This window comes from Pisolithus orientalis (assembly GCF_024613125.1).
Source record: "Pisolithus orientalis strain OTSU chromosome Unknown F5J12scaffold_6, whole genome shotgun sequence".
Classification (NCBI taxonomy): Eukaryota; Fungi; Basidiomycota; class Agaricomycetes; order Boletales; family Pisolithaceae; genus Pisolithus; species Pisolithus orientalis.
Window position 1 is genome coordinate 1,007,408 of NW_026260787.1, and position 22,123 is coordinate 1,029,530.

Here is a 22,123-nt window from a genome sequence, read left to right on the forward strand (position 1 = left end):
CAGGACTGCTTCTGTCGACGATGGCTGCACGCGCCGTGAAACGGTTCAGGATTCGGGAGGTCACCACTGCAAAGGCCCCCTCCGTTTTACCCTCCGCTGCGCCAAGTCTCCCGGTACCACAGCTTCAGTCAGTAACGAAGCCGTCGCCATTTCAAGCACCGCTGCAACCCTTTCAATTCCAATATCCTTTCCAGTTCCAGTCCCCTGATACTGCTAGTGACAGCGGTGCTGCAACGGAGTCGCAGGACCACACTCAAGTCGATGTCCCTATCGCCCCAAAGCACGTTCCTCGACGAACAAATCCGTTCGTTCCACAACTGAACCCAAAGACGGGGAAATGGGCTCCTCCGAAGTACTCCTTACGCCAGCAGGCGGATTTGATCAAAAAGGCGCGTAAGACGGGGATGCTGGACTTGCTGCCACCGGGCACGAAGACGAACAAGGCACGGGAACGGTTGGTCGTTGCTCAGGCTGCACAGCCAGTCGTGAAAGCACAGGCCGTTACTGGCGAAACGTCAGCGCCGACGAATCCGAGGGATGAAGGATGGCAACGACCAGTTGAGTGGGTCGGCAAGGTTACAGAGCGCAAGGTCGCTGGTGCGGAGATTGGGAACAGGTTATACGCGGGCCGGAAGAGGATGTTCAAGGGACACAAGTGGGAGCGAGTCGCGGAGAAGAGGGCGATTCGGAGGAAGATGTTGTTGCGCGATATGCCCAAACGTATTGCGCGGTACAAGCAAGTGAGTAATCTTCGCTACTCGCGTGCGTCAAACGCCCTTGAAACCCCTTGATTTACCCATTCACGGACAGTACTACAGGAGAAGACGTCCAAACCCTCTCAAGCTTACTGGTACACCCAAGAATGCCAAGCTCCCCTTCTAGATACATTAATACTGATGCAAATACTCTACGAATACGTGTGACACTTCGAGGAGATACTATGGGTTACCAATATTTTACCCTGATCATAGGTGAGTCAGTCAAGCTGACGTGTTTTACTCAGATACGATGTGTGTGGAGAGCGAGGCGAACGAGTTCACTCAGTGTTAAGTATGTTCATAGTGCAAGACGGTTCTCATGTTCGAAAGTTTCGTGTGCATGCTGTAGCAAGCTCGCGAAGGACGGTCACGAAATTAGAAAAAGCAAGAAATGGAGATTGACACTGCAATGCTCCAGGACTATTCCTGGGCATGGGAAACCTGTCTCGATATTGGGTGGTCGAAAAAACACGTGTGTGGCCAGCAGATTCCAATTGCCATCATAACGCCTGAGTTACCTGTGCAGGAGGTGACTGTCTTCGACCGACAGCATGACGCCATGACCTTCGATAACCAGCTATGATACACGGCTCAACGAACGACTTGGGCAGACTACGGCTCAATAGTATTGGCGAACTGCATTAGACCTATTAGTGTTCACGAGGCATTACCACGGATGACGTAACTGACAGGCCTTGTGGAGTGTAATACTAATAAAAGTACCGGCGCAGTCTGGGCAGCACGCTTGGTCACCGGGACGTCTCTCATTTATCATAGCTGTCGTCCTCGTCCACGTCGCACGCGGGGTATTTCGAACAACCCACCGATGGCCTCGTCACGCCTTTAATTATTAGCTCCTGCACGTTCTACGTCCCTCGATTCCCTCTTTGTTTCCTGTCGCCAACGTCTGAGACGTGAGTACCGCATCGCCGCTCACCACCGCCTCCAATCAGCTCCTCCGGCTATGGAATTTGACTAAACTTTATACAGATCGTACTAAAACGTGGTCTTTGCTGGCATTTTCAGCCGTTCTTTTTTGCCTTTCTGTCTTCACCTTTCGCCTATCTCGAGAGTCCAATCTTCCAATGGACCACTACCAGGCCCCACAGTCCGCCTTCCACATTCCGTTTCAGGTATGTACTTGTTCCCCTCCTCCCTGGACCTTGGTTTACCTGTTTCCTACACAGAGGAGAGCCGCCCAGTTCTTCAGAATGTTCCGTACTTCGCACCCGTGTACGAACTGGGAAAGAAGAAACCGGACAAGTCTTCCTCGAATTCTGTTATGACCGCTGTCGATGATTATCGTCCACGGCCTCACTCTGTAGATATCATTCGCAAGGCTACGTCGCCAATTATCGGTTATCGGTTAGAGGATACCTCCAATCCGACCGATACCGATGACTCTTCACAGGATGTCCCGTCATGTGACCCTGCTATTACCCGTCCTCGCGAGTTCAGACGTCATTCTACTTATGACCATCTCTCTCGTTCTGCACCCGCACACCCTTCCTCCATTGCCACCAACGCAGAACTCTTCGTGGGAGACCAGACTATTTCGGAGAGTGCACCGTGCGAACACAGCAGCGGTCCAAAACATCCAAATTCGTCAACGGCCGCAATTCAAGCACGGAGCGCCGATGATGCTGGCACGGGTCTTCAGAGCCTAGGTAGTGGCCCCTCGCAACGCGCTGCCGGGTTTGGACATGTTCCAGTGTCATGATACCGCCCAAATGCCACCAGCGTTGCAGGATACCGCGTCTTCCGACTGCACGATCACGACCACCGCCACAGAGTCACTGCCATCCACCGGGGCTTTGCTGAAAGCGGTTTCTGCGGATACTTCAGGTTCACAACCCGAGCCTACAGCGGAAAAAGCGGAGTCTTTACAACAGCGCCGCGAGGTTGACCCTCCACTCATGATGTCCCTATCTGCACCTTTTCGTGTTGTCACGGAACGCGGCGCAAAGTTGTCCCCATCCGTCATTACGAGACAGCCCTTGCCTATTTTGAACCTCCCGCCCCTGCCTGAACCCACGCCAACTATCTTAACCTCCTCAAGACCTCGGGTGCGCCTGAGGAGCGTACCGTCTCTTACTGTTGATGGTCGTGGCCAGACGGATCATGAAACCAGCCATGACTCGGCGTCACTCGGCAGTTCAGAAGGGGACGAGTCTGACGAAGACGACTTTGAGATGATAAGCCCAGTAGATGTTCATCAGAGTGACGATGAAGAAGAGGAAGAATCATCTCGTGCTGGCCCATCAACACATGACGAAAATTTTGCTGTGGGAGGTTCGGTTGCAGGACAGCCATGTTCCCCTGTCATTCCCGATTACTTCGGTTCAAAATTGTATTCAAGTCCTACATCGCCTTCTCCATCAACTCCTCCACCTTTCACCTCAAAAACACCTTTTGCAGAAGGCATGAGCCTGTCTAGTGCACAAAATTATGGATCAGCAGGTCCCTCTGGAATAACGAGCTCTTCATCAGAACCGCGACTGGGCCTTCACCGCGTTGCCTCGCGGAGCATGGTGGATCTAGGTGGGGTCAATCGGCATGACCGTCGTCGCGTGCGCATTTCCGCAGCGCCATCCATTTCTAGCGACGCCGAAGAGGCATCCGAGAGCGATCAAACAGAAGCACTCATTGGGCGGTTGTTGCGCCGAAATTCGATGCCCAATTACTATCACCCTGCGTCGGACCCACCACCATATCCTTCGTTTGATTTCCGCCCAAGAGGATCGCCCGAGAGTACGGATGTAATTTCTGTATTGATACAACCGCGGGAAGATGTAGGGAGGGAGAGACTGCCACCCTACAGCAACTCGCTCTACCTCACCGCGGTGATGCCTCGCAAAATGGAGTTTAGCGCACCGGGCGTACAATCCAAGGACAGGAAATGGCGGCGCGTTCTTTGCGAACTAGAAGGGACTGTATTCAGGGTATACAAATGTCCCCCTGGAGTGAATGGTATTGGGATTCTGGGCGACTGGTGGGAGAAGCGGGTTGGAGCGGGAGATGTGGCAGTGAGCGGGGCAGCCAATCATCATCAACGTCCTGCGGTACAGACGTCAGAGGAACGCAGGAAATCTATGAAGTTGGGAATCGTTCGACCGGAGACGCCGACCTCTGCAGTGGGAGAACCGTCAGGGCTCAGGCAAAGGACCGAGTCACAGTCGTCGAGAGGTACGGAAGTGAATGCTATGTCTTCTCGTGCCGCGCGACGAGCGTCTGGCGCGAGTTTTCTGTCATCGCTGCGGTCTGTTGCCACTGGCGCCTCGGGTAGTCGCTCTCTGTCGCAAGAGTCAAGTGCATCCCGACTGACACCCCCTGACTCGGCTCGTCAGGTAGAGCTTCTCCCTGTTGACTCTCACGATGGTCATTCGGCGGAGTTGTCTGTGTCACACGGAGTGCACGATGATCGATCAAGTACGCCTGTACCAGCGACGCATCAGCCGCGCTCTACTTCGCGACTGAGTTTCCTGCCGTCCGGGCGGTCGCACCGTGTTGCTAGCAGCAGCACGGTCGAAGTTCCCAATCCTTCCAAGTGTGACCTGATCCGAGCCTACACGTTGCAGCATGCAGAGAGTGGGTTGGGCAACGATTACGCCAAGCGGAAAAATGTCATACGGGTAAGACTGGAGGGCGAGCAGTTTCTGCTGCAAGCCCCCGACGTGCCGTCGGTCGTGGAATGGATCGAGGTCAGTGGGTAGGCTCGCTTTCGTTCATTGGATGCGTAATGACATTGCATGGCTTTTGGCTGGCTGACCTGCAGGGGCTGCACGCTGGGACTAATATTGCCCTTGACCTCGATCATCGGACGATGCCGCGAGGTCCGATGTTCCCGAGGTGTGTGCACACAAGTAACTATAGTGCTGTGTTTTTGCCAATGCTGTGCCTTTACAGAAGACGTAGAAGAAGGAATCGACGGATGCGGACGGAAGAATCCCAGCAGTCCTCTGCGTCGGCGGAAGCGGTTGCGGCCATGAGGATGGCGTGATGATACGTGTACAAGTTGTGATTTGAACGATGGCATTTCCCAGACTACCCTACCTCCACTTACCCGTTTCCGTTTCTATTTTCTATCATTGCATGGATCTAGGCATTAAGTATGTGTATTCTGTAACAGTAGTCGGTAGCACATTTGAACGCTGAGAGAGGGAACACACGAATAGATATGTTCCCACGGTGCTCCGTTGTTTGTTCACATCGGCTGCATCAAACGACTCAGCTGCTGTTGTTATCTGCTCTGCCCCCTCCCCTCATCGATTTTTCTTTTCCTTCTTTCTTTCCTCGCATTTCTCGTTCTGCATCTTGCTCTGTCGACAGTTCGCTTGGACGTTCCTGTCCTCTTCAAAAGCTGTAAAACATCCAACCACTCAAAGCGTCAAAATCGGCCCCATTGTCGTACCTTTTTTTTTTCTCCACCCCACCACATCATACACTCAGCTCGCTCGCGCTCCCTACCACCTTGACACTTTCACAATAACAGCATCCTTCAGCGTCGCTCAATTCGATGGCTGATTCTGCAACAGAGATTGATTTGGACTCGGTAATCGACCGGTTGTTGGAAGGCAAGTGGTCCTTGCTTTGTGACTCGGTGCATCCCCTCTCCCTCGGAGTTTGATGTCGATGCAAAACCATGTTGTCAGACTTGTTCGGGGGGCAGGTTCTTTGGGAAGGAGCACTCTTCCGGACGTGGGCTAGATGTCGTGCGGTTACCATGTTTCGTCGCCCGCAGCTCCGCGTGTGCATCGAGCTTTGGACAATACTTTTTTCTTTCTCCGAATACAGCACTCCAGCAGCCCGTCGTTTATCTCTGATTGCACTTTTTTCCCCTTCCAAGCGCACGGCTTACGGGCGCTTCTCCTTGCAGTATGACAACGTCTTGACTGATCGATGTCTGCTCACAGTTCGTGGTAACCGACCCGGAAAGCCAGTTCAATTACAAGAGTACGAAATCAAATACCTTTGCACGAAAGCACGCGAGATCTTCATAAATCAGCCGATATTGCTGGAACTAGAGGCACCTATAAAGATTTGCGGTCCGTATCAACTTTCCGAGCCATCTTCTTGTCGGCGTCCATGTTGGGATTGCAATGACTTATTCTCGACGTCCCTTTTTTGAAAGGTGATATTCATGGTCAATACTACGACCTACTTCGACTCTTTGAATACGGGGGATTTCCACCAGAAGCGAACTACCTCTTCCTGGGTGATTACGTCGACCGGGGCAAACAGTCACTCGAGACAATCTGCCTGTTACTAGCATACAAGATAAAGTACCCTGAAAACTTCTTCATCCTTCGGGGCAACCACGAATGCGCAAGTATCAACCGTATTTACGGCTTTTATGACGAATGTATGTCTAGCCTCTTATATGGCTCACGAGACGAATGTCTTGATTTGATATCTGATGTTTAGGCAAGCGGCGCTACAATATCAAGCTGTGGAAAACATTTACCGACTGTTTTAACTGTCTACCCATTGCTGCCATCATCGATGAGAAAATTTTCACCATGCATGGCGGACTAAGTCCTGACCTCCAATCCATGGAGCAAATACGGAGGGTTATGAGACCGACAGACGTTCCTGATACTGGTGTGTCCCTGTTCACCATCCCAGGGTTCGGATCATCCTTAACGCTGGTTGCCATGTAGGGTTGCTTTGTGACCTACTATGGTCGGATCCAGACAAGGATATCACCGGGTGGTCGGAGAACGATCGTGGCGTCTCCTTCACTTTCGGACCGGACGTGGTTTCGAGATTTTTGCAGAAACACGATATGGATCTCATTTGTAGGGCACACCAGGTACAGTCTTTATCTGCTCTGTGCCTACCAATGTCTCACATGATGGCTTGTTCTCTAGGTCGTAGAAGACGGTTACGAATTTTTTGCTAAGCGACACTTGGTGACGCTCTTTTCGGCACCGAACTATTGTGGGGAGTTCGATAATGCTGGCGCAATGATGAGTGTCGATGAGACGCTGTTATGCTCCTTCCAGGTGAGACTTCGCGTGACACTTGTGGTATATCTGCTCTAATTGTGCTACTTATTGTAGATCCTAAAGCCGGCTGAAAAGAAGGCGAAATATCCGTATGGCAATATGAACATGGGGCGGCCGGTGACACCACCTCGCAAACAGAAGAAGAAGGATAGCAAGATGGGTTAAGGCGGCGGCGGAATCCCCCATGTTTGCCCTTCTTGGTCCTTTCTATTCTCTTGTGTGTTTATAATACCTCCCTCAACTGCTTTTTTCCTCTCCCACACACACACACACCGCTTTATCGTGGTTGTGCGCTAGCTAATTAATGGCTTTTTGAGGATGGAAACGATCAATCTTTGACGAGGTGGTGTGGAAAGTGTGTATCAACGCATCGTCTCAAACACCTCAAGTCATCCCGACAATTCTAAAAGGATCCCTCTTGTTGGGGGCCTTTTTTTCTGATCGTGAATTGAACTATCAACCTGATAGACTTTTTTTTTCCTTTTCAGCTGCCTGTTCCATTACGATGCCCAAGTTACTCTCGTAGGCCTGTGCATGGTACACTAGTGGTTATTTTATGTGTAACAATGTTTCTGATATCATTCGGTAATGGGACTGTCGGGCTCGTTGGTTCCGCCATAACCCCACGATGTTTGGTAGCGGATACGGTCACCCTTCCGATAGCACACACACTGGCCTGACGAACCAACCGGAAATGGTTCCCAATAAGGTAGAGTATTCGCAAGGGAACGGCACATGTATATACGTTGCATCATCTGCTAGAAACCCTCCCCATCGTGGTGAATGCTAGGGACAGCCTCAGGCCGGAATGTACTGAGATCGACACCAGCAGAAGGAAGACAACGGATGTGCATGCACCGTCAGCCCCATTCCAGCCTAGGTACTCCATGAGTCTACGGCGGAGCATGAAGCTTCCGAGTTGAAAAGGGCAACGGGACATCGGTCGTATCTCGCGCAGTTGACTGTTGTGAGGGATCAAGTAGTGGTTTTACTCATTTCAAAGCCTCAGCCACGGCGACCCGTGTACTATCTGGACAATAACTGCAAGTACTTTTATGCAATAAATTTTCGAAAAAAAAAGACATACTTCTACAGAGGGAGGAAGGAACCTTCTAATTGTTTGTGCTTATTCTGTACAAAAGGTGCATGGGTGGTGGGTTACCGTGCGCATCATGTTGGGGTCGCGGAAAGAATGTGTGAACAGCATGCAAGTTTATGTGATATTAACCCGAATGTACGTAGTTCATCGGAGAGTGGTGGTCGAGCTGTCAAGATCGTTAAACGCATGCGCAGGGGATGTGTACGGAAACACTCACAGGAAGTGCAGAGGAGAAGAAAAATGAAAGCGGACTAAGTACTTGTTGTCTTGTCCACTGACCCTTCGCCGGATGACGCGCAATCAAATATATGTACCTCATTCAGTGCTCCTCGTCACGTATCCCCATTTCCCATAACTGCTGATCGTACCGTCGAAGCAGCAGCCTGTCGACCCAACCATTTTGTGGAAACGGCCGATCCCAACGATTATGCAAGTGGACTGCAAAGATTTTCTTCAGAACTCGATCCAGACCCCCATTCTCTTCGAGGCCATATCCATCTGTCCATCTCCCATCCGACCGGTCAGGTGTGAAGGGGTCCGGAACGCTATTGTCTAATCTGCACGCGAGGGGGTCGCTGAAGCAGAACGGGAGGATTCTGAAAGGAGGGATAGACTCAGCGAGGAGACGGCGCCAAAGCCGGAGGTACAGGATGGCACCCCAGTCTGTTGAAGGAGAGCGGGGAGGTGAGGAGGTTGACATGAGGTGGAAGGCTTCACAAAGGTAAGGGGAGTGTTGGCGGAAACGCATTAGAGCGCCGTTGAGCGCTTGGTAAATTTTATCTGAAGCGAAATGAGCGAAGTACTCTCCATTGGAAGGAAGTAGGACGTACCATAACAGTCCCACTGGGTTACGAACTCGTGCTCTAGGAAGAGGAGCAAGGTCGCGAGTGAGGAGCATGTCCATGTCGATCCACATTCCGCCGTGGTTCCATAAAACAAGCAACCTGACGAGGTCGCCGTCGACCCACGCTTTCGCGTCGTTCAGCTGAAGAAGTTTGCTATCTTCCATGGCGGTTCCGCGTGCGAGAGTCGGGATGTCCACGGTTCGCAAAGTGAATGAGTCTGGGAAGAGACGGAGGTATTTTTGGATGATGGGATTGGGAGAGATATCTCCGTTGGACCAGAGGACGAGACGCGAGGTGTGTATGTTCTGCGTCGCGAAGAAGGACTTGAGCATGTACTCTTGGCGTTTGCCAAAGGGGGAGAGGTCAGAACGCCAATAGACGTGGTATTGTGCGCGTCGTTCGGGGGCGATATAGTGGTGGTAGCGCGAGGATTGGTCGTCGTCAGGCGAGACGACGGTGCCAGCCAAAGCGTAGCAGTCCATTCCCATTCGCATAGGGAGTCCCGCCTGAACCTCGAAGCGTTTCATTCCATAGACGGCGTCGGACACGTTATACAGGGGACTGACGCGGTCTGGACGGAAGCAGCCGGAGAGGGGAGTGATGGGGTCTATTTCTTTTGATATCCAGTTGCGGTCGTAGAAGACGAGGTCGACGTGGAGGTGGGGCTCGTACAGGAAGTACACAGCCAACGAGAGGACAGACGCGGTGACGAGGACGAGGAGGGCGTACAGACAGACAGTGCGGGGACGGAGTATCATAGTGTACGGTCGACGACGCTTCTGTCTCGTCCACGACGTCCACGACGGCGACGACGACGACGATGGAAGATGGCTGTAAGCTGGTCGATGGCGGCCAGCCATCACAGCAAATTCTTCCCCGGATAGACACCTGCTCCACTCAATACAGTCGATGTGAGAAAAACCGGAATGGACCGATCCGAGTCCCCTCCTCCTGCCCGACGACGATGTCCGTCATACGGGTGTTTGCAAGGACACTCTCATCCAGTGCACGCGGGTGGAACGACCCATGGCCACTCCCTCACACTACCACAGCACATCGCATCCACGACCACCCCTTCCGACGTCGCACCACCACAGCCCATCCCACGTCCAAACGAATCCATAGACACCACCCGAGCCAGACTCGTGTACCAGTCGCGCAAACGGGGCACCCTCGAAAGCGACTTGCTCCTCAGCACGTTTGCGCGTGACCATCTTCATACCATGTCCATGCCAGAGCTGAGCGAATACGACAAAGTAAGTCCCGCCGCTTCCCCAGTGCTTCGTGTCACCTCATGTCCATAGTTGCTGGACGAATCAGATTGGGACATTTACTACTGGGCAACTGGGAACCGCACACCTCCGGACCGGTGGGCGAGTTCACCCCTGCTACAAAAACTCAAGCTGCACGCCAAAAACGAGGGAAAGGTCGTGCGATCCATGCCTCCTCTGTCGTGATCAGGCACGCACCCCTGTCTGTAACTACAGACCTCACGCACGGAAATACACTTGCAGTGGAAAAAGAAAGCTTGGAATTACGTGTGCTATAAGTATAGACATGTGACATTACGCTACTCACCAATGCAACACCAACCTGAAATCTACAATTCGTCGGCATTCCCATCACTAAGCACCCTCTCGTATTTGTTCAGTAATAACCTCTCAACCCACCCGCCCTTTGGAAATTCCTTTTCCCACTGGTTGTGCAGGTGCACCGCAAACACCTTTCCCAGAACACTTCCTAACCCTCCCGCTTCGCCCACCTTCGTGCCCACGGCCCACCACTTGCTCCCACTGCCTGCTGCTGACCCGTCGGGCTCGAATGGATCAGGAATCCTATTATCCAGTCGACATGCGCGCCCATCACTGAAACAAAATGGTAAAATCTTAAATGGCGGAATTCCCCCCGCGACGAGACGACGCCAAAGCTTCAAGTAGAGCAGAGCACCCCAGTCCGTCGAGTCCTTGCGCGGAGGTGGCGACGATGCCATGGTGTGGAACGCTTCACAGAGGTAAGGCGAGCGTCTGTGGAAGTGTAGGAGTGCACCATTGAGTGCTAGATAGGGTTTGTCTAGTGTCGAGAACAGTGTAAGATATGCGTTAGCACCACGGTCGTAGTGTAGACTCCTACCATAACAGTCCCACTGCGTCACGAATTCGTGCTCAAGCAGTGGTTCCAAGCTCCTCGTGAGCAACGAATCCATATCCACCCACACCCCACCATACCTCCACACCACGAGCAAGCGTACGAGATCTCCATCGATCCACGCCTTGCCATCGTTCACGTCCAGAAGTGAACTACCCTCGAGCGCCGTGCCGGCGGCAAGAGTTGTGACGTTGGCAACACGCAACTCAAAAGCATCTGGGAACCGGTCCAGGTAGCGTTGCAGAATCGGATTGGGAGCGAGGTTGCCATTCGACCAAAGGACGAGCAGCGACGTGCGCGTGTTTTGCGTCGCAAAGAAAGATTTGAGCATTTGCTCTTGTCGCCCCCCGAACGGCGCGAGGTCGACGCGCCAGTAGGTGTGGAAATGCGTCCGATCCTCCTTCCGTAGTACGTCGTCGTCTCCGTACTCAGCCAGCCCAGCATCACCATGTCCATACAACTCTGACCAAGGCAGCAGAGGGGGAGGCACCGGCGACTCGATAGTTCCTGCAAACTCATAACAGTCCATCCCGAACCGCATCGGCAGTCCTGCTTGCACTTCAGTCGTCTTTGGTCCATAAATATGTCGTGTCACGTTATACTCTGGGCTGACGCGCCCGGGCTCGAAGCATCCCCCCAGAGGAACGACCGGAGTGATTTCGTTGCTGACCCACTGCCGAGAGTAGAACGCAATTTCGATGTGGGGTTCGAACAGGGCCAGACCCAGCAGGATCGACAACGCAACGAATATGAGGAGGAATTTGCAAGCTGTACGCGGTCGGAGGGTCATCATCACACTTGGCGTTCGTGATCGTGATCGTGGCTTTGTTGACGAAGCAGCAGTCCACCATGGAGATCGGAAGAAAAACGGAAGAGTCGAAGGGGGGTACCGGGTGGACGACGGCCGTGGAGAGTGTTGGATGTCATCGTTGCCGTCGTCCCACTGGGTATCTGAAACGGGAGAGCCGGGCACAGCGTGGAATGGCAGTCGCTCGTTTCTCGCCCACAACATCCTCCACGTCGATGACAGAACTTGGTTGCTTAGTAATCATTCAGTATCCAAGCAGGGTCGACGCCGACGCAGAGCCTGAGCTGGTAAAATTAATCATGCAAGATGTAATGTACATGCTAAAAAATGGAGGGCTCATCAACGGCCGGGGTACTGGTACACGTACATCATTAGTACAGAGGGATAATGCAAGAAGCAAAAAAGCAGGGGTTGAACAAACGATATGCCGTATGTTCCCGTTTGTGCATCCGCAAGCTCGCTTTCAGTCCTTCAAGAAAGGACGAGAACACGTCGCGGCCAAAACGTGACGTGTGCGAACCATGCGCGCCATTTCACCGCATCGTCACTGTCATGCCAGGTGCCAGAGTACTATACTCCACCAAATGCCGCGTCACACCCCAGTTCTGTCTGACGGTTAGCTTCCTTAGCGTGCTCCCAGACCTCTTCACAAAATCCACAAATTCGCCATGTGGCCACTGGTCGCCCCCACGAGAAACAAACCCGATGTCCAGTTCTTCGAGTGCGGGTGCGGTCAGGGCACCGAGGACAGCGTCCAGCCCATGTCGGATTACACGCAACTCAAAACGTTTCAACGTCCTATGATGGATGGGATCCGCGTTCAACGTGTGCAATACGCATGATACGTTGAGTAGGCGCAGCGATGTACAAAGAGATAAGAGCTGGAAAAGCACAGTGCTGTTGACGAGGGAGAAGTGGAGGGTGAGCTCTGTCAGCTGGGACCACGGGAGAGAGATCCGATCGAGGGAACTGATGTGGAGGGTCGGGCATTGGAGGAAAGCAGTGTGCAGGTACGGTGCAGGGCCGGGAACGCAGACAGTGTAGGTCCTTCCGCGATGTGACGTTACACGGAGGCGATTGAGATATGGTGTGGGCGAGACTGTATGAGTGATAGTACTGGAAATGTTGCCGCTATCGAGTAGAGGATTCAGGGCTGGACCGTGCCACCAGAAATCATGACACCGCATCAGCAGCGGCTGGAGCCAGCTGACAATGTGTTCTTGAGCGACTGGATCTGGACTCTCTAGATCATTCAACACACGCATCGCAAGGGGGAGACTCTTTGCTCTTCCGAGCCATGCCTCACACATCGACCGGTATACTTCACCTAGTAGCACGACCTACGTGGAGGGTAATGGAGGTCCACAGTCTTGGCGTCGCCATGGCCACTGCACGCCAATGTCGACAGACCTGAGTCAGGACCATCGGGCTCTCGACGTCGCGCGGCGTGACATATATGGGTGCAGTCGGCAGACAGTGGTAGAATATCTCACCGAGTACTTCGGGCGGAATGCGGCGGATCGGTGAAGTGAGTGCCTTGAGGGAGATGGTTGAGCGACGAACATGGGATGCACTCTCTTCCAGATGCGTCTGGAGCGCTTCCAGCTTCCAGAGGGCAGATTGCACGATGGAGAGTTGGTACGAAATGTCTATGAGTTGGTCATCTCTCTGGTGGAGGACCTCGCCGATGTAGGCGATGTCGCCGGGTGCTGGAACGAAGTTGGCATTGTCATACTGAGAGTACGGCGTCTCGAGATCTCTTAGCTGTACGAGTTAGTCAGACTACTAGGACCAACCAACAAGCCACACGTCAGAACACACCGAAATGATTGGCTGCGCCTGTTTCATTCATGGATGAGCAAGGATTGCGCCATCGATCGGAAGCACTTACGAGGCACTCGTTCAGTAGCGAGTCTAGTTTTGCCAGTGCGATCATAGGATCGTTGATCATTTGTGTGTGATACTACGTATCAGCGTTGGAGTTGAACGAACTGGTGAGTGGCTACACAGTACTTCCCCGGCTGGAACTTGCTTGTCGGCAGTCGGGCGGGTCACGGCTACTATCAACGAACAAGGTTCAAATGCTCGTGTTCGGCTCTGACTGCCAATAAGAAGACAACTTCATTCTGCCCCTCTCGGCGGGGGCATTCAAAATGTCCTGGACAAGGGCATATTGTTGTCGACTGAACGTGTTACGTATGGTAATTTCAAGGCCCATCAGTACAGTACGCCATGTCTCGCAGCGAATTACAGACTAGCAGTGCTTCCGAAAACCATTTCAGAAGACATCACACACGTTCGCTAACCTATCCTACAACGAAGTTTGGAGCAAGCTCAGTTAAGCGCATGGATGAGGTTCCTATCCTTCTAATTGGAAGCCGTTGAGATCATGTGCCCACACAATCAATAATTATTACCTTAGATACTCCCGACAAGCCCAGATCTTTGTATGGGACGGAATTTCATGGATTAGAATATCCTTGACACGGGACTGCCCCTGTACGCCCAGAAATTCAAGACTATTGGCTCGGGTGTAATAATTAAGTTGTTTCCCGAAGCAAAGAGACAGGCGGTCAAAGGGCACGCGATACGTACGGTTGCACCGGTTATTGTAACCGGAAGGTGTGCGTTGGTCAAGTCGAATGTGCAGCAGTCAGCTATATCAAAGCTGCTTCTACATATCGTGAATCGATAACATATGCAATGGCAGTTCGTAAGCACTTAATCTTATTCCAAACTTAGCTGCGCAATAGTGCGTCGAAGAGCCGTATCACGGTCGCCCCCGAAACCATGGACATGGTACGCATGTTCTCGACTCCAGGACCCCTTTGAATTCACTATCGGAGCTATGTCTGTACCACACGCTTCTTGATTATGCTTCCTTCGCGAAATTTGAAACTCCAGAGATCGAGACTCTGAGGAACAGAGACGGAACAGGAAGTGGTTGGGCCTCCGTGGTCAACTTGACGTGGGGCTCCGCATGCTCGTATCATTACATAAGTACTGTGAATCACCGACTGCTAGGAATGATGAAAATCGACAGTCTGAGTGTGTTTGCTAGAATGCCGCACCAATCCCTGTACGTGCGGCCTGATATGATGAGCGGCGGCGGCGTTTCCAATGTTGGCTGATTAGTTGTCATCATTTTATCGGCGAGAGGCGACCTGCAACATTAATGCGACTCCGCGACTCACCTTTGTCCAATGATTTCAGTTGGGGCGAGCGCGCTCTTGACGTTTGGTTTCGGCGATCAATGAAATCGTACGGGGCGTTATAGAGATTCCAAGCCAAACAAATCACCGTGACTGCTGATACATCTTCCTATAGGGGCGAGAGATAATTGAATTCCATTACATATACACTTTTACGCTCAAAGACAATATCTGCAAGAACGTATCTCTGGCTATACCAACTCCGAGATATATAAATTCAGCAATTGCCAGTATACCATAATACGGATTTGACTTGTTCTTATCGGGCCGTCGTTTTTCTGATCGCGAAGTTCCTGGTATTCCAAGGTACATTCCATATCTTTCCTTATCCGAAATCCCCTGTAAACCGATTGCCTTTCGTTTGGTCGACCGTCATATTTATGTCCCGCCCTCGCCTCATGGGCATGATGAGTGGAGCGCGATAAGCTACCTCGATCGTCTCCCGGGCCTGACGCAATGTACATATCTCTCACACGCTGGGCATTGACTATGGCGGTGCTAGGCCGCTCCGCCTTCGCGGATCGAAGTACAAAAACGTTCCACTATCGATTAATAGCCACTGGCCAGTCAAATGCGACATGTTCCGTGTTCATCTCCTCGTGTTCGTGGGGTCAGTGGGGCAGGGCTAAAGTTGCCTTGATGCAGAAAAGACCCCAAACGGAGCCGCGCGCAGCATCGATCATCAGAAAGCCAGTGGTTAAAGTTCGTGCTTCCTCCGCCAAACGCTGTCAGGGGCAAACGTTTTTAAAACAGCCAATAGCGAGAGCGAGCGCCCACCAAGTGCAAGGTTGCGTTTTGTATACCTGGCCTCGACCACTCGGCACGCCACACCCGAGTCCGCGTTATCCGTGCACCACATTGAACAGTGATCTGAGCCTGTGTTCGGCGGTATTCTACTCGGGCAGGCCCCAAACGCGTCATGAGACGACGCTACCGCGGTTGTGTCTCGTCTTACTTGGTTGCCACGTTGTGCCGTGAACGGTAAAATGCAGTGTGTACCATCAAGATGTGGGTTGCAGTTAATCGTGCCTATCGCAACTTTGGTGGAGCTCCACAATGTTGCAGGAGAAGGCAAGCATAGCCCATCTAAAAGCACGAGCTCCGGAAGTTTTTGGAACAATGGCATTGGTGATATGGTATGTGGGTGACTTACTGTTCCGAGCAGAGCCGATGATCATAACTACAATTGGTCGATTCAGCCTCTTTGCTGTCCAACGAATCCCAGGTCCATCCATAATGTGACGTCCAACTTCATCTCCATCCGCAGTTCCCACTTGGTGGTAAGATTACTCAACGTGAAGCTGACCTCTTCGATGTCCTCTTCGATCACAATCTCGGCCCCGAACTCCCCTTGCATGACGCCCAACCTATCTTCCTTAGGCTCTTCCGAACTACCCTCCGGTTGCGCGTGTGCCAGGCATCCCAAAGCCACAAAACCCTGCCAGAGCCATGGTCACGGTGCATTATTCGCTCCCATCCTTCATCTACAGCGAAGCGAATAACAAGCAGACTCTCATTGTCAAGTACTTCCTACGCTCTAACCTGTTCTAACCCACTACACCGCCACTCGGAAGCAACTCCCGCGACTGGTGAATTTCTCTGCAATAAGTATGTGATTAAGATATATGTAGTACGTTACAGGTGCTTCCATTGGCTGATACCACATGGCTGCCCATGTGATTGGAAGAAGCGTTTTTCCGATGTGCTCGCTGCGACGGGACTGTTGGCGGCAATGTTCTGCACCCCAGAACCCAGGTGGGAAACTGACGACCGACATAGAGGCCCTTCCCTACTCCCAAGCTCCGCTGATCTATTCCATCGTATCTAAGTACGCCACTGTACTGATAGGGCCTAATCAAGCAAGTTCGGGCAACTATGTACTGTATCTACTCTTCGTTTGTACCCCGCATCGCGCCTACTTTTCGGCGTCCAAACCACCATAGCCACATTACACTGTCGGCGCCCATCAACGTTCAGCCTTGTCTAGGGTCACAGTAGTTTCCCGTACCCCCGTTTCATCTGTGACCAATCAACCAAAGTGCTGTGTTATCATATACCATTTGTATGGATCCCGGATTCCGGTGGTAGCGGACTACCGGTACAATCCATTCACCAAGTAAGTGAAGCGAGGATCATTCCACGAGTCTCGACTGGAACTGTGGCGGCTAGCGTCTTCCGTGTAAGATTTGGGGTGCTCATACGTACCCACCACCCCCCGGCTTCAAGGGGGAAATATTGATTGAGTTATATGAATTGGAGTCTGTAGGGTGAGGGACACAAGGTACGTTCTTGGACTTCTTGCCGCGGAGTTTTTGTTGGCAAGGCGAAACCTGCGCGAAGAGAACCCAGTCGTTCTTTCCCCTCAACAATTTGCCAGCGCGATCCTGAAAAGTCACTACGACAACAGCTCGAGCCAAGCACTGTACCAGACTGTACCCTATAGCCGTTGACGACGGTGTCGGTAGCATATTAAATGCCACCTTGTACAGTACATATATTCTGGATGAGTGCGATGACGACGGTTGATTCCCTGCTCTGTTCCTAGAAGGTTGTCTGCGTACCCCTGTACCCGTAACTACGCGATATGGCGACAACATATACATGCTTACCCCTGATCCACCCTTGTTCCGCGCAATCGCATTAGAGGTGTTCCTGACCGTCAGTGCCTAGGAATCTGCAAAATCAGCTCGACCTGCATTTGGCTGCCTGAATCTTGAAACCATCGCACTGAAACCTGTCCCTGCATGGCCGCCACGGCCTGATGAATCATCGCTGGTCGTACTAATAACGTCGTGACACCTTTCAATCCCCGGGTGACGGTAAGTAACCCATTGAAATGAATGAAATGAAAACCATGTGTACGCCACAGCACGCTTAGCATGAACAAAGAATACGCTAGCAAAGAATAAAAGTCCCCTCTGTCCGCTGCGCCTCCGTTATTGTCTCCTCATTAATGTCCGAACTTGTCATTCAAACTACCATGCACTATCTCCTAGCCGGTTACCACACCGACGCCTTGCGGAATTCATTCATACAATGTTTGAATTATATATCTCTGGTCTTGTCAAGTTCATTGTTGCTGCTCGTTTCTCGCTCGAATGTCGACTTATCTGCCGGCCGTGTTAGGTTCAATTCGCCAGGATTCCGGACCGCATGTTAATTGTACAGCTTGGCCGGACGGGTTGCCTGGGAACCGGAGATCTAGGACAATGACCGCTGTCGTGCGTGTTTCGAGTAAGTTCCGGGCACTGCCAACCATGCGTGCCCTCCAACCCAACTGACGCGTGTGCGGAAAAGCAATGGCGGGAGGCCGTAGTTACCAAGCTCACTAGGGACGAGATTGTCTTGGCGCGTCCCGGAGTCAGACCACGAGGGCGAACCAGTGATTGATAAAAGATTTTCCAGAGATTTTCCAATATATCGATAACGCACAACTACGGTAAAACGTGTGGATTCCGGGCCTCGAAGGGGGGGTTCCGGATACTTGACTTGGCACGTGTGCAGAAATTGTCTTTGGGCAGGGACACAGGATTAGACACGTGCCCACAGTCTAATACCGATCGTGGTCGTTCGCATGCCCATTTTCTTGTCACAATCTGAGGCCATCCTCGGAGTCGCATAACAACTTGTACGGCAAGATCTTGCAATGCCGACCTCGGCTGGTGGCCCGAACATGATTTAAACCAGTCCGCCGCGCTTAGATCTCCGAGGAGGTGAGGCATTATGTCTGTATTACTATACTGATCGGACGGTGCGTTTCAAAAAAAATGCATGTGCGTCGGGTTGTGCGAGGTGCAAACAAGATGCTGTGTGATGGAAACCAAAAGAACGCTCAAGATGGTGTGATGAGATACGAATAGTAACTTAAATGCCGGCTCGGCAACGATCGCCGAAGGTCAATGATAACAACGGGACATGTAACAAGTGTGTAAGTGACAAAGAGACAAGGGAAAGATGTGCAGCAATCAGGGGGGATCCAGCCCATGGATGCACAGACAACCATAATAACCCAACTACGAAAAAGTCTTCATCGATATAGGTGTTCATAACAAAAGCAGCGATGACTCTGATCGAGCAGCTCCGACTCGGCAAAGCTGTGCAATCGTCGTGGATACGTCCCTCCGAGGATAGGAGAGTGGAGTGCCTCGAGTTGTGATAGACAGATACGGATGTGCATGAGGTTTAACCACTTAGGGTGTATCGGGGTAGTCTGAGCGGCACTGCATCCGTTCACAGTGATGTGGTAGCAGCCGGATCGGGCAGTGCACGTCAGGTGCGGGCACACGATGAGGTGATCGCCGAGACCATCATCGGCGACCGAGGTACTGCCAGTAGAGCGAGTTTGGTGGCTGGTGGTAAGATGTGATCAATGAACGGAACAAACGCGGATATCGCGTGGACATACGGCAGTGTTCACTGTCGAGTGATCTAATGGCACAAATGAGGGAGGAGCGTCAGAGAGATGGACACGGATGCACGTACGAGGTCTGATGCACTCCCATACGTCGACGCCGCCTTCTGGTCTCCATGTGCAACACTGTGAGTACAAGGACCAGTAGTCATTGGGGACCCATATCTTCGTGGCGGCAGAGATTGCGGGGCGACGCATGCTGGTGGTAGTGGAGTTCATTGGGGAAGATGGGAAGGACGTGGCGGGGGGTGGGTTGGGGGGTATAAAAGCAGGAGGACGAGGAGGGAGGCATGAATTTATAATCATGGCCTGCCGATTTCGAGAGAAGAAAGGAATATTGTTAAGTTTTGTGTGACAGGCTGAAAGGGGAGCTGACATCAGCCAATCCCATCATGCCGTGACAACAGGATCTGAGATCCCATGGCCACCGATTGGGCCAATGCGACCCCCCTCCTTGGCCAGGATGATGTGGTGGTACACGACCCCACATTGCCCTTTACCTATTCGAGGGAGATTTCCGCTCGATTCCACCCAAGTTTTGTGGGAAAAACAAGTTACAAGCCGATCATCTTCTCCCCTTTCACAGAAACCGCGGCCCACCGTCCTGGTCAGTCGTATGTACGTCATTCCTACCTCCTCCACTCACTTTGAGTTCCACCATAACCTATGACCACCAACGTTTTATGATAGCCGGGCGCTCTAAGTCTAGGCTGTGGAACAAGGCACGTATGCTATCATAACTGACTCATCCGTTGGATATATTTTTGCAGCGTTAATATTTGAAGGGATGCGGAGATAAGCTTAAACAACTTTCCTGCCTTGGAATCGAACTTTGAAGGTCTGACGTTTCATCGTTTCAGCTCGCCTCAAGTACCCTTCTGCCATCGATTTACAAGAAGGCCCAACCCATAACCGAGCCGTCCGACACCCGCCGCACCCGACGTAAAGTTTCATATCAGGAAGCCGACCCACTGTCATCGTTAGCTAACCTTTCAAACGTCCATTGTCCCTCGGCATACTCACATCTTATTTGGTGCGAATCACCCGGTGTTGCGTGCAGGCACATGTCCTTGGTCGTGTAATTCTGTACGGACACGCAGTCAAATGACGAAAAGGGCTGCCTTTCAATTCAAGAAGGGTTCGTGTGGTCTATTTGCGTCCTAAGCCCGAGCCACCTGTGCGTCGGCACCCGTCACGCGGTGCCCCACCACACGTTGTTGCTGTATACGAGCGTCTTGCCTCCCGATGGTGCTGTGTATCTGTCACTCATTACGAGTGAAGGGGGTGGTGCCATGCCGTGCCGTTCCAACTTGTGTGTGCACGCTATACTTTCGATTTGCCAACTAACCTATCATGGAACGTGAGATCAGAAATACGTCTTTGGGTCATCCCCTTCTAGAAGCGTCCTCCAGTGACAGGCCCTCACGTGGAAAAAGTCTATGTCCCAAGGCATGCTACTGCGATCCCAAAACCCATTCTGCCACACTTGGTAGCTGGCAGTAAGGCAGAGTAAACCTTGGCGCGCCTGCCTTCAACAAACCAACACTCTAGGCCAGACCGGCACTTCCATAACCATTCTTCCCGTAATTCTGGCCCTGTTCACAGACGAGCTACATTTGTCAAACATACCACGCGTCCACAGCGCTATGCATGGGAATATATATATCTCAGAACACACCGATATATAGAACCACGCAGCCGAGGGGAAATGTGGGCCAGATATTTCGTAGCTCGCATGCCCATCTATTTCATCTTTCCTTCCTATCCTGCTACACACACTACACTCCCAGTTATTCCCTCAGAAAGTTATCTCTTACTCCCATCTCACTGTCATCCATGCTTCAATGCCACAAACACTTTAGGAGGGATGGCAGCAAGTTGAAGGTGGGGTGCCAGTTATACCAAACTCGTCCACTTCCTTTTTTTGTTTATTCTTCCTTTCGCCAGACAAATTGGTTGTCGTCAGGTTCCTGAATCCGCAGCTTCGGGGTCCTGTCCCATATGCTGGTAAGTGTGTACTATACTCTACTACCCCTGGAAAGCTACGACCTTTGTATCATATGTCTCAATGGATCGTGGATGTCATCACGCCCGTGGCCTTGTTGTAACCCGACAGTTGATAGAGAAAGAGAAAGACAATGGTGATAGAACAGCCTCCTACTAGCCGAGGGAGTTCTGAAGCCGAAGGTAGCTTAGCCGAAAGGCATACGGCGTAACACCCAGTCTGGGAGGGGGTACGTGCCATGCGTCAGCAGACCCACTCAGAAGGGAAGACACGAATCCAAAAGGCAACCGAAAAAAAGACTAGAACCGGACATCTGCGTTGCGAAGCCAGAGCTATGCCATTGCATGTTCGTACCCCAGTTCCTGGATCTCCCCATCTGAGAAATGGGGAAGGCGCAGCACGCGCCTAAATCTCATGTCCTGGTTGCATTTCTACATTCAGAGGATAGCGTGTCCACACGCTATTGGGGTTGCATTGGTCAGGAAAGGATCAAGCAAGATATAGATATATATCGCGGCTGCGGCGCCGGACAGGGTAATATGTAACTTCTCTCTTACCAACAGGTTTGGTAGACCGCGCCCTCTTCCCATTCTACCCTTCTTCGCCTTGCCCGCTGCTCTGCCTAGTTCGAAGTACAGCACACCGCAGCATTTGATCCGAGACCATGGCTTGAAGTGGTGGGAAGTATGGCCGACTGGTCGAACGCACCAACCTGACCTCGTTCAATAATGAATCGCCGTGCCTCAGTACCTGGTATCGAGGAAGTCTAGGCATACACATACCCAGGAGACCTGGTTGTGAGGCAAAACCTGTGAAAGATGGCAGGCGTGTC

General features: G+C 52.0%; 9 protein-coding genes across 9 annotated transcripts; 5 read left to right on the top strand and 4 right to left on the bottom strand.

Moving 5' to 3' along the window:
* Positions 1-20: 20 nt before the first annotated feature.
* On the top strand, positions 21-882 carry F5J12DRAFT_716529 (uncharacterized protein; the record flags this gene model as incomplete). Its single annotated transcript, XM_051741016.1, has 3 exons — positions 21-142; positions 218-740; positions 811-882. 3 exons carry the CDS (start codon positions 21-23, stop codon positions 880-882), a joined length of 717 nt encoding a protein of 238 aa, XP_051602742.1.
* A 2,524-nt stretch (positions 883-3,406) lies between these two features.
* On the top strand, positions 3,407-3,940 carry F5J12DRAFT_691967 (uncharacterized protein; the record flags this gene model as incomplete). The annotated part of the gene is made up of 1 exon (XM_051740393.1): positions 3,407-3,940. A coding segment is annotated over one exon (534 nt), but the record flags the coding sequence as incomplete, so codon positions are not given.
* A 345-nt stretch (positions 3,941-4,285) lies between these two features.
* F5J12DRAFT_691026 (uncharacterized protein) lies at positions 4,286-4,608 on the top strand (the record flags this gene model as incomplete). The annotated part of the gene is made up of 2 exons (XM_051740384.1): positions 4,286-4,459; positions 4,534-4,608. Coding segments are annotated over 2 exons (249 nt in total), but the record flags the coding sequence as incomplete, so codon positions are not given.
* A 666-nt stretch (positions 4,609-5,274) lies between these two features.
* F5J12DRAFT_904275 (Metallo-dependent phosphatase-like protein) lies at positions 5,275-6,931 on the top strand (the record flags this gene model as incomplete). Its single annotated transcript, XM_051748507.1, has 7 exons — positions 5,275-5,332; positions 5,672-5,803; positions 5,890-6,120; positions 6,183-6,359; positions 6,419-6,570; positions 6,629-6,763; positions 6,821-6,931. The coding sequence occupies 7 exons, from the start codon at positions 5,275-5,277 to the stop codon at positions 6,929-6,931; spliced, it is 996 nt and encodes a 331-aa protein (XP_051602745.1).
* A 1,216-nt stretch (positions 6,932-8,147) lies between these two features.
* On the bottom strand, positions 8,148-9,570 carry F5J12DRAFT_968180 (glycosyltransferase family 32 protein; the record flags this gene model as incomplete). The annotated part of the gene is made up of 1 exon (XM_051750033.1): positions 8,148-9,570. One exon carries the CDS (start codon positions 9,568-9,570, stop codon positions 8,185-8,187), a length of 1,386 nt encoding a protein of 461 aa, XP_051602746.1. The 3' UTR covers positions 8,148-8,184.
* A 66-nt stretch (positions 9,571-9,636) lies between these two features.
* Positions 9,637-10,167, top strand: F5J12DRAFT_968196 (Flavinator of succinate dehydrogenase-domain-containing protein; the record flags this gene model as incomplete). Its single annotated transcript, XM_051750034.1, has 2 exons — positions 9,637-9,966; positions 10,015-10,167. The coding sequence occupies 2 exons, from the start codon at positions 9,637-9,639 to the stop codon at positions 10,165-10,167; spliced, it is 483 nt and encodes a 160-aa protein (XP_051602747.1).
* Positions 10,145-11,903, bottom strand: F5J12DRAFT_494338 (glycosyltransferase family 32 protein). The gene has a single exon (XM_051739698.1). It carries the CDS (start codon positions 11,865-11,867, stop codon positions 10,311-10,313), a length of 1,557 nt encoding a protein of 518 aa, XP_051602748.1. The 5' UTR covers positions 11,868-11,903; the 3' UTR covers positions 10,145-10,310.
* Positions 11,904-12,265: 362 nt separating this feature from the next.
* Positions 12,266-13,715, bottom strand: F5J12DRAFT_968203 (uncharacterized protein; the record flags this gene model as incomplete). The annotated part of the gene is given in 4 exon segments (XM_051750035.1): positions 12,266-12,990; positions 13,004-13,427; positions 13,485-13,502; positions 13,555-13,715. Coding segments are annotated over 4 exon segments (1,227 nt in total), but the record flags the coding sequence as incomplete, so codon positions are not given.
* A 5,467-nt stretch (positions 13,716-19,182) lies between these two features.
* On the bottom strand, positions 19,183-19,484 carry F5J12DRAFT_716328 (uncharacterized protein; the record flags this gene model as incomplete). The annotated part of the gene is made up of 2 exons (XM_051741002.1): positions 19,183-19,291; positions 19,354-19,484. The coding sequence occupies 2 exons, from the start codon at positions 19,482-19,484 to the stop codon at positions 19,183-19,185; spliced, it is 240 nt and encodes a 79-aa protein (XP_051602750.1).
* Positions 19,485-22,123: the final 2,639 nt, after the last annotated feature.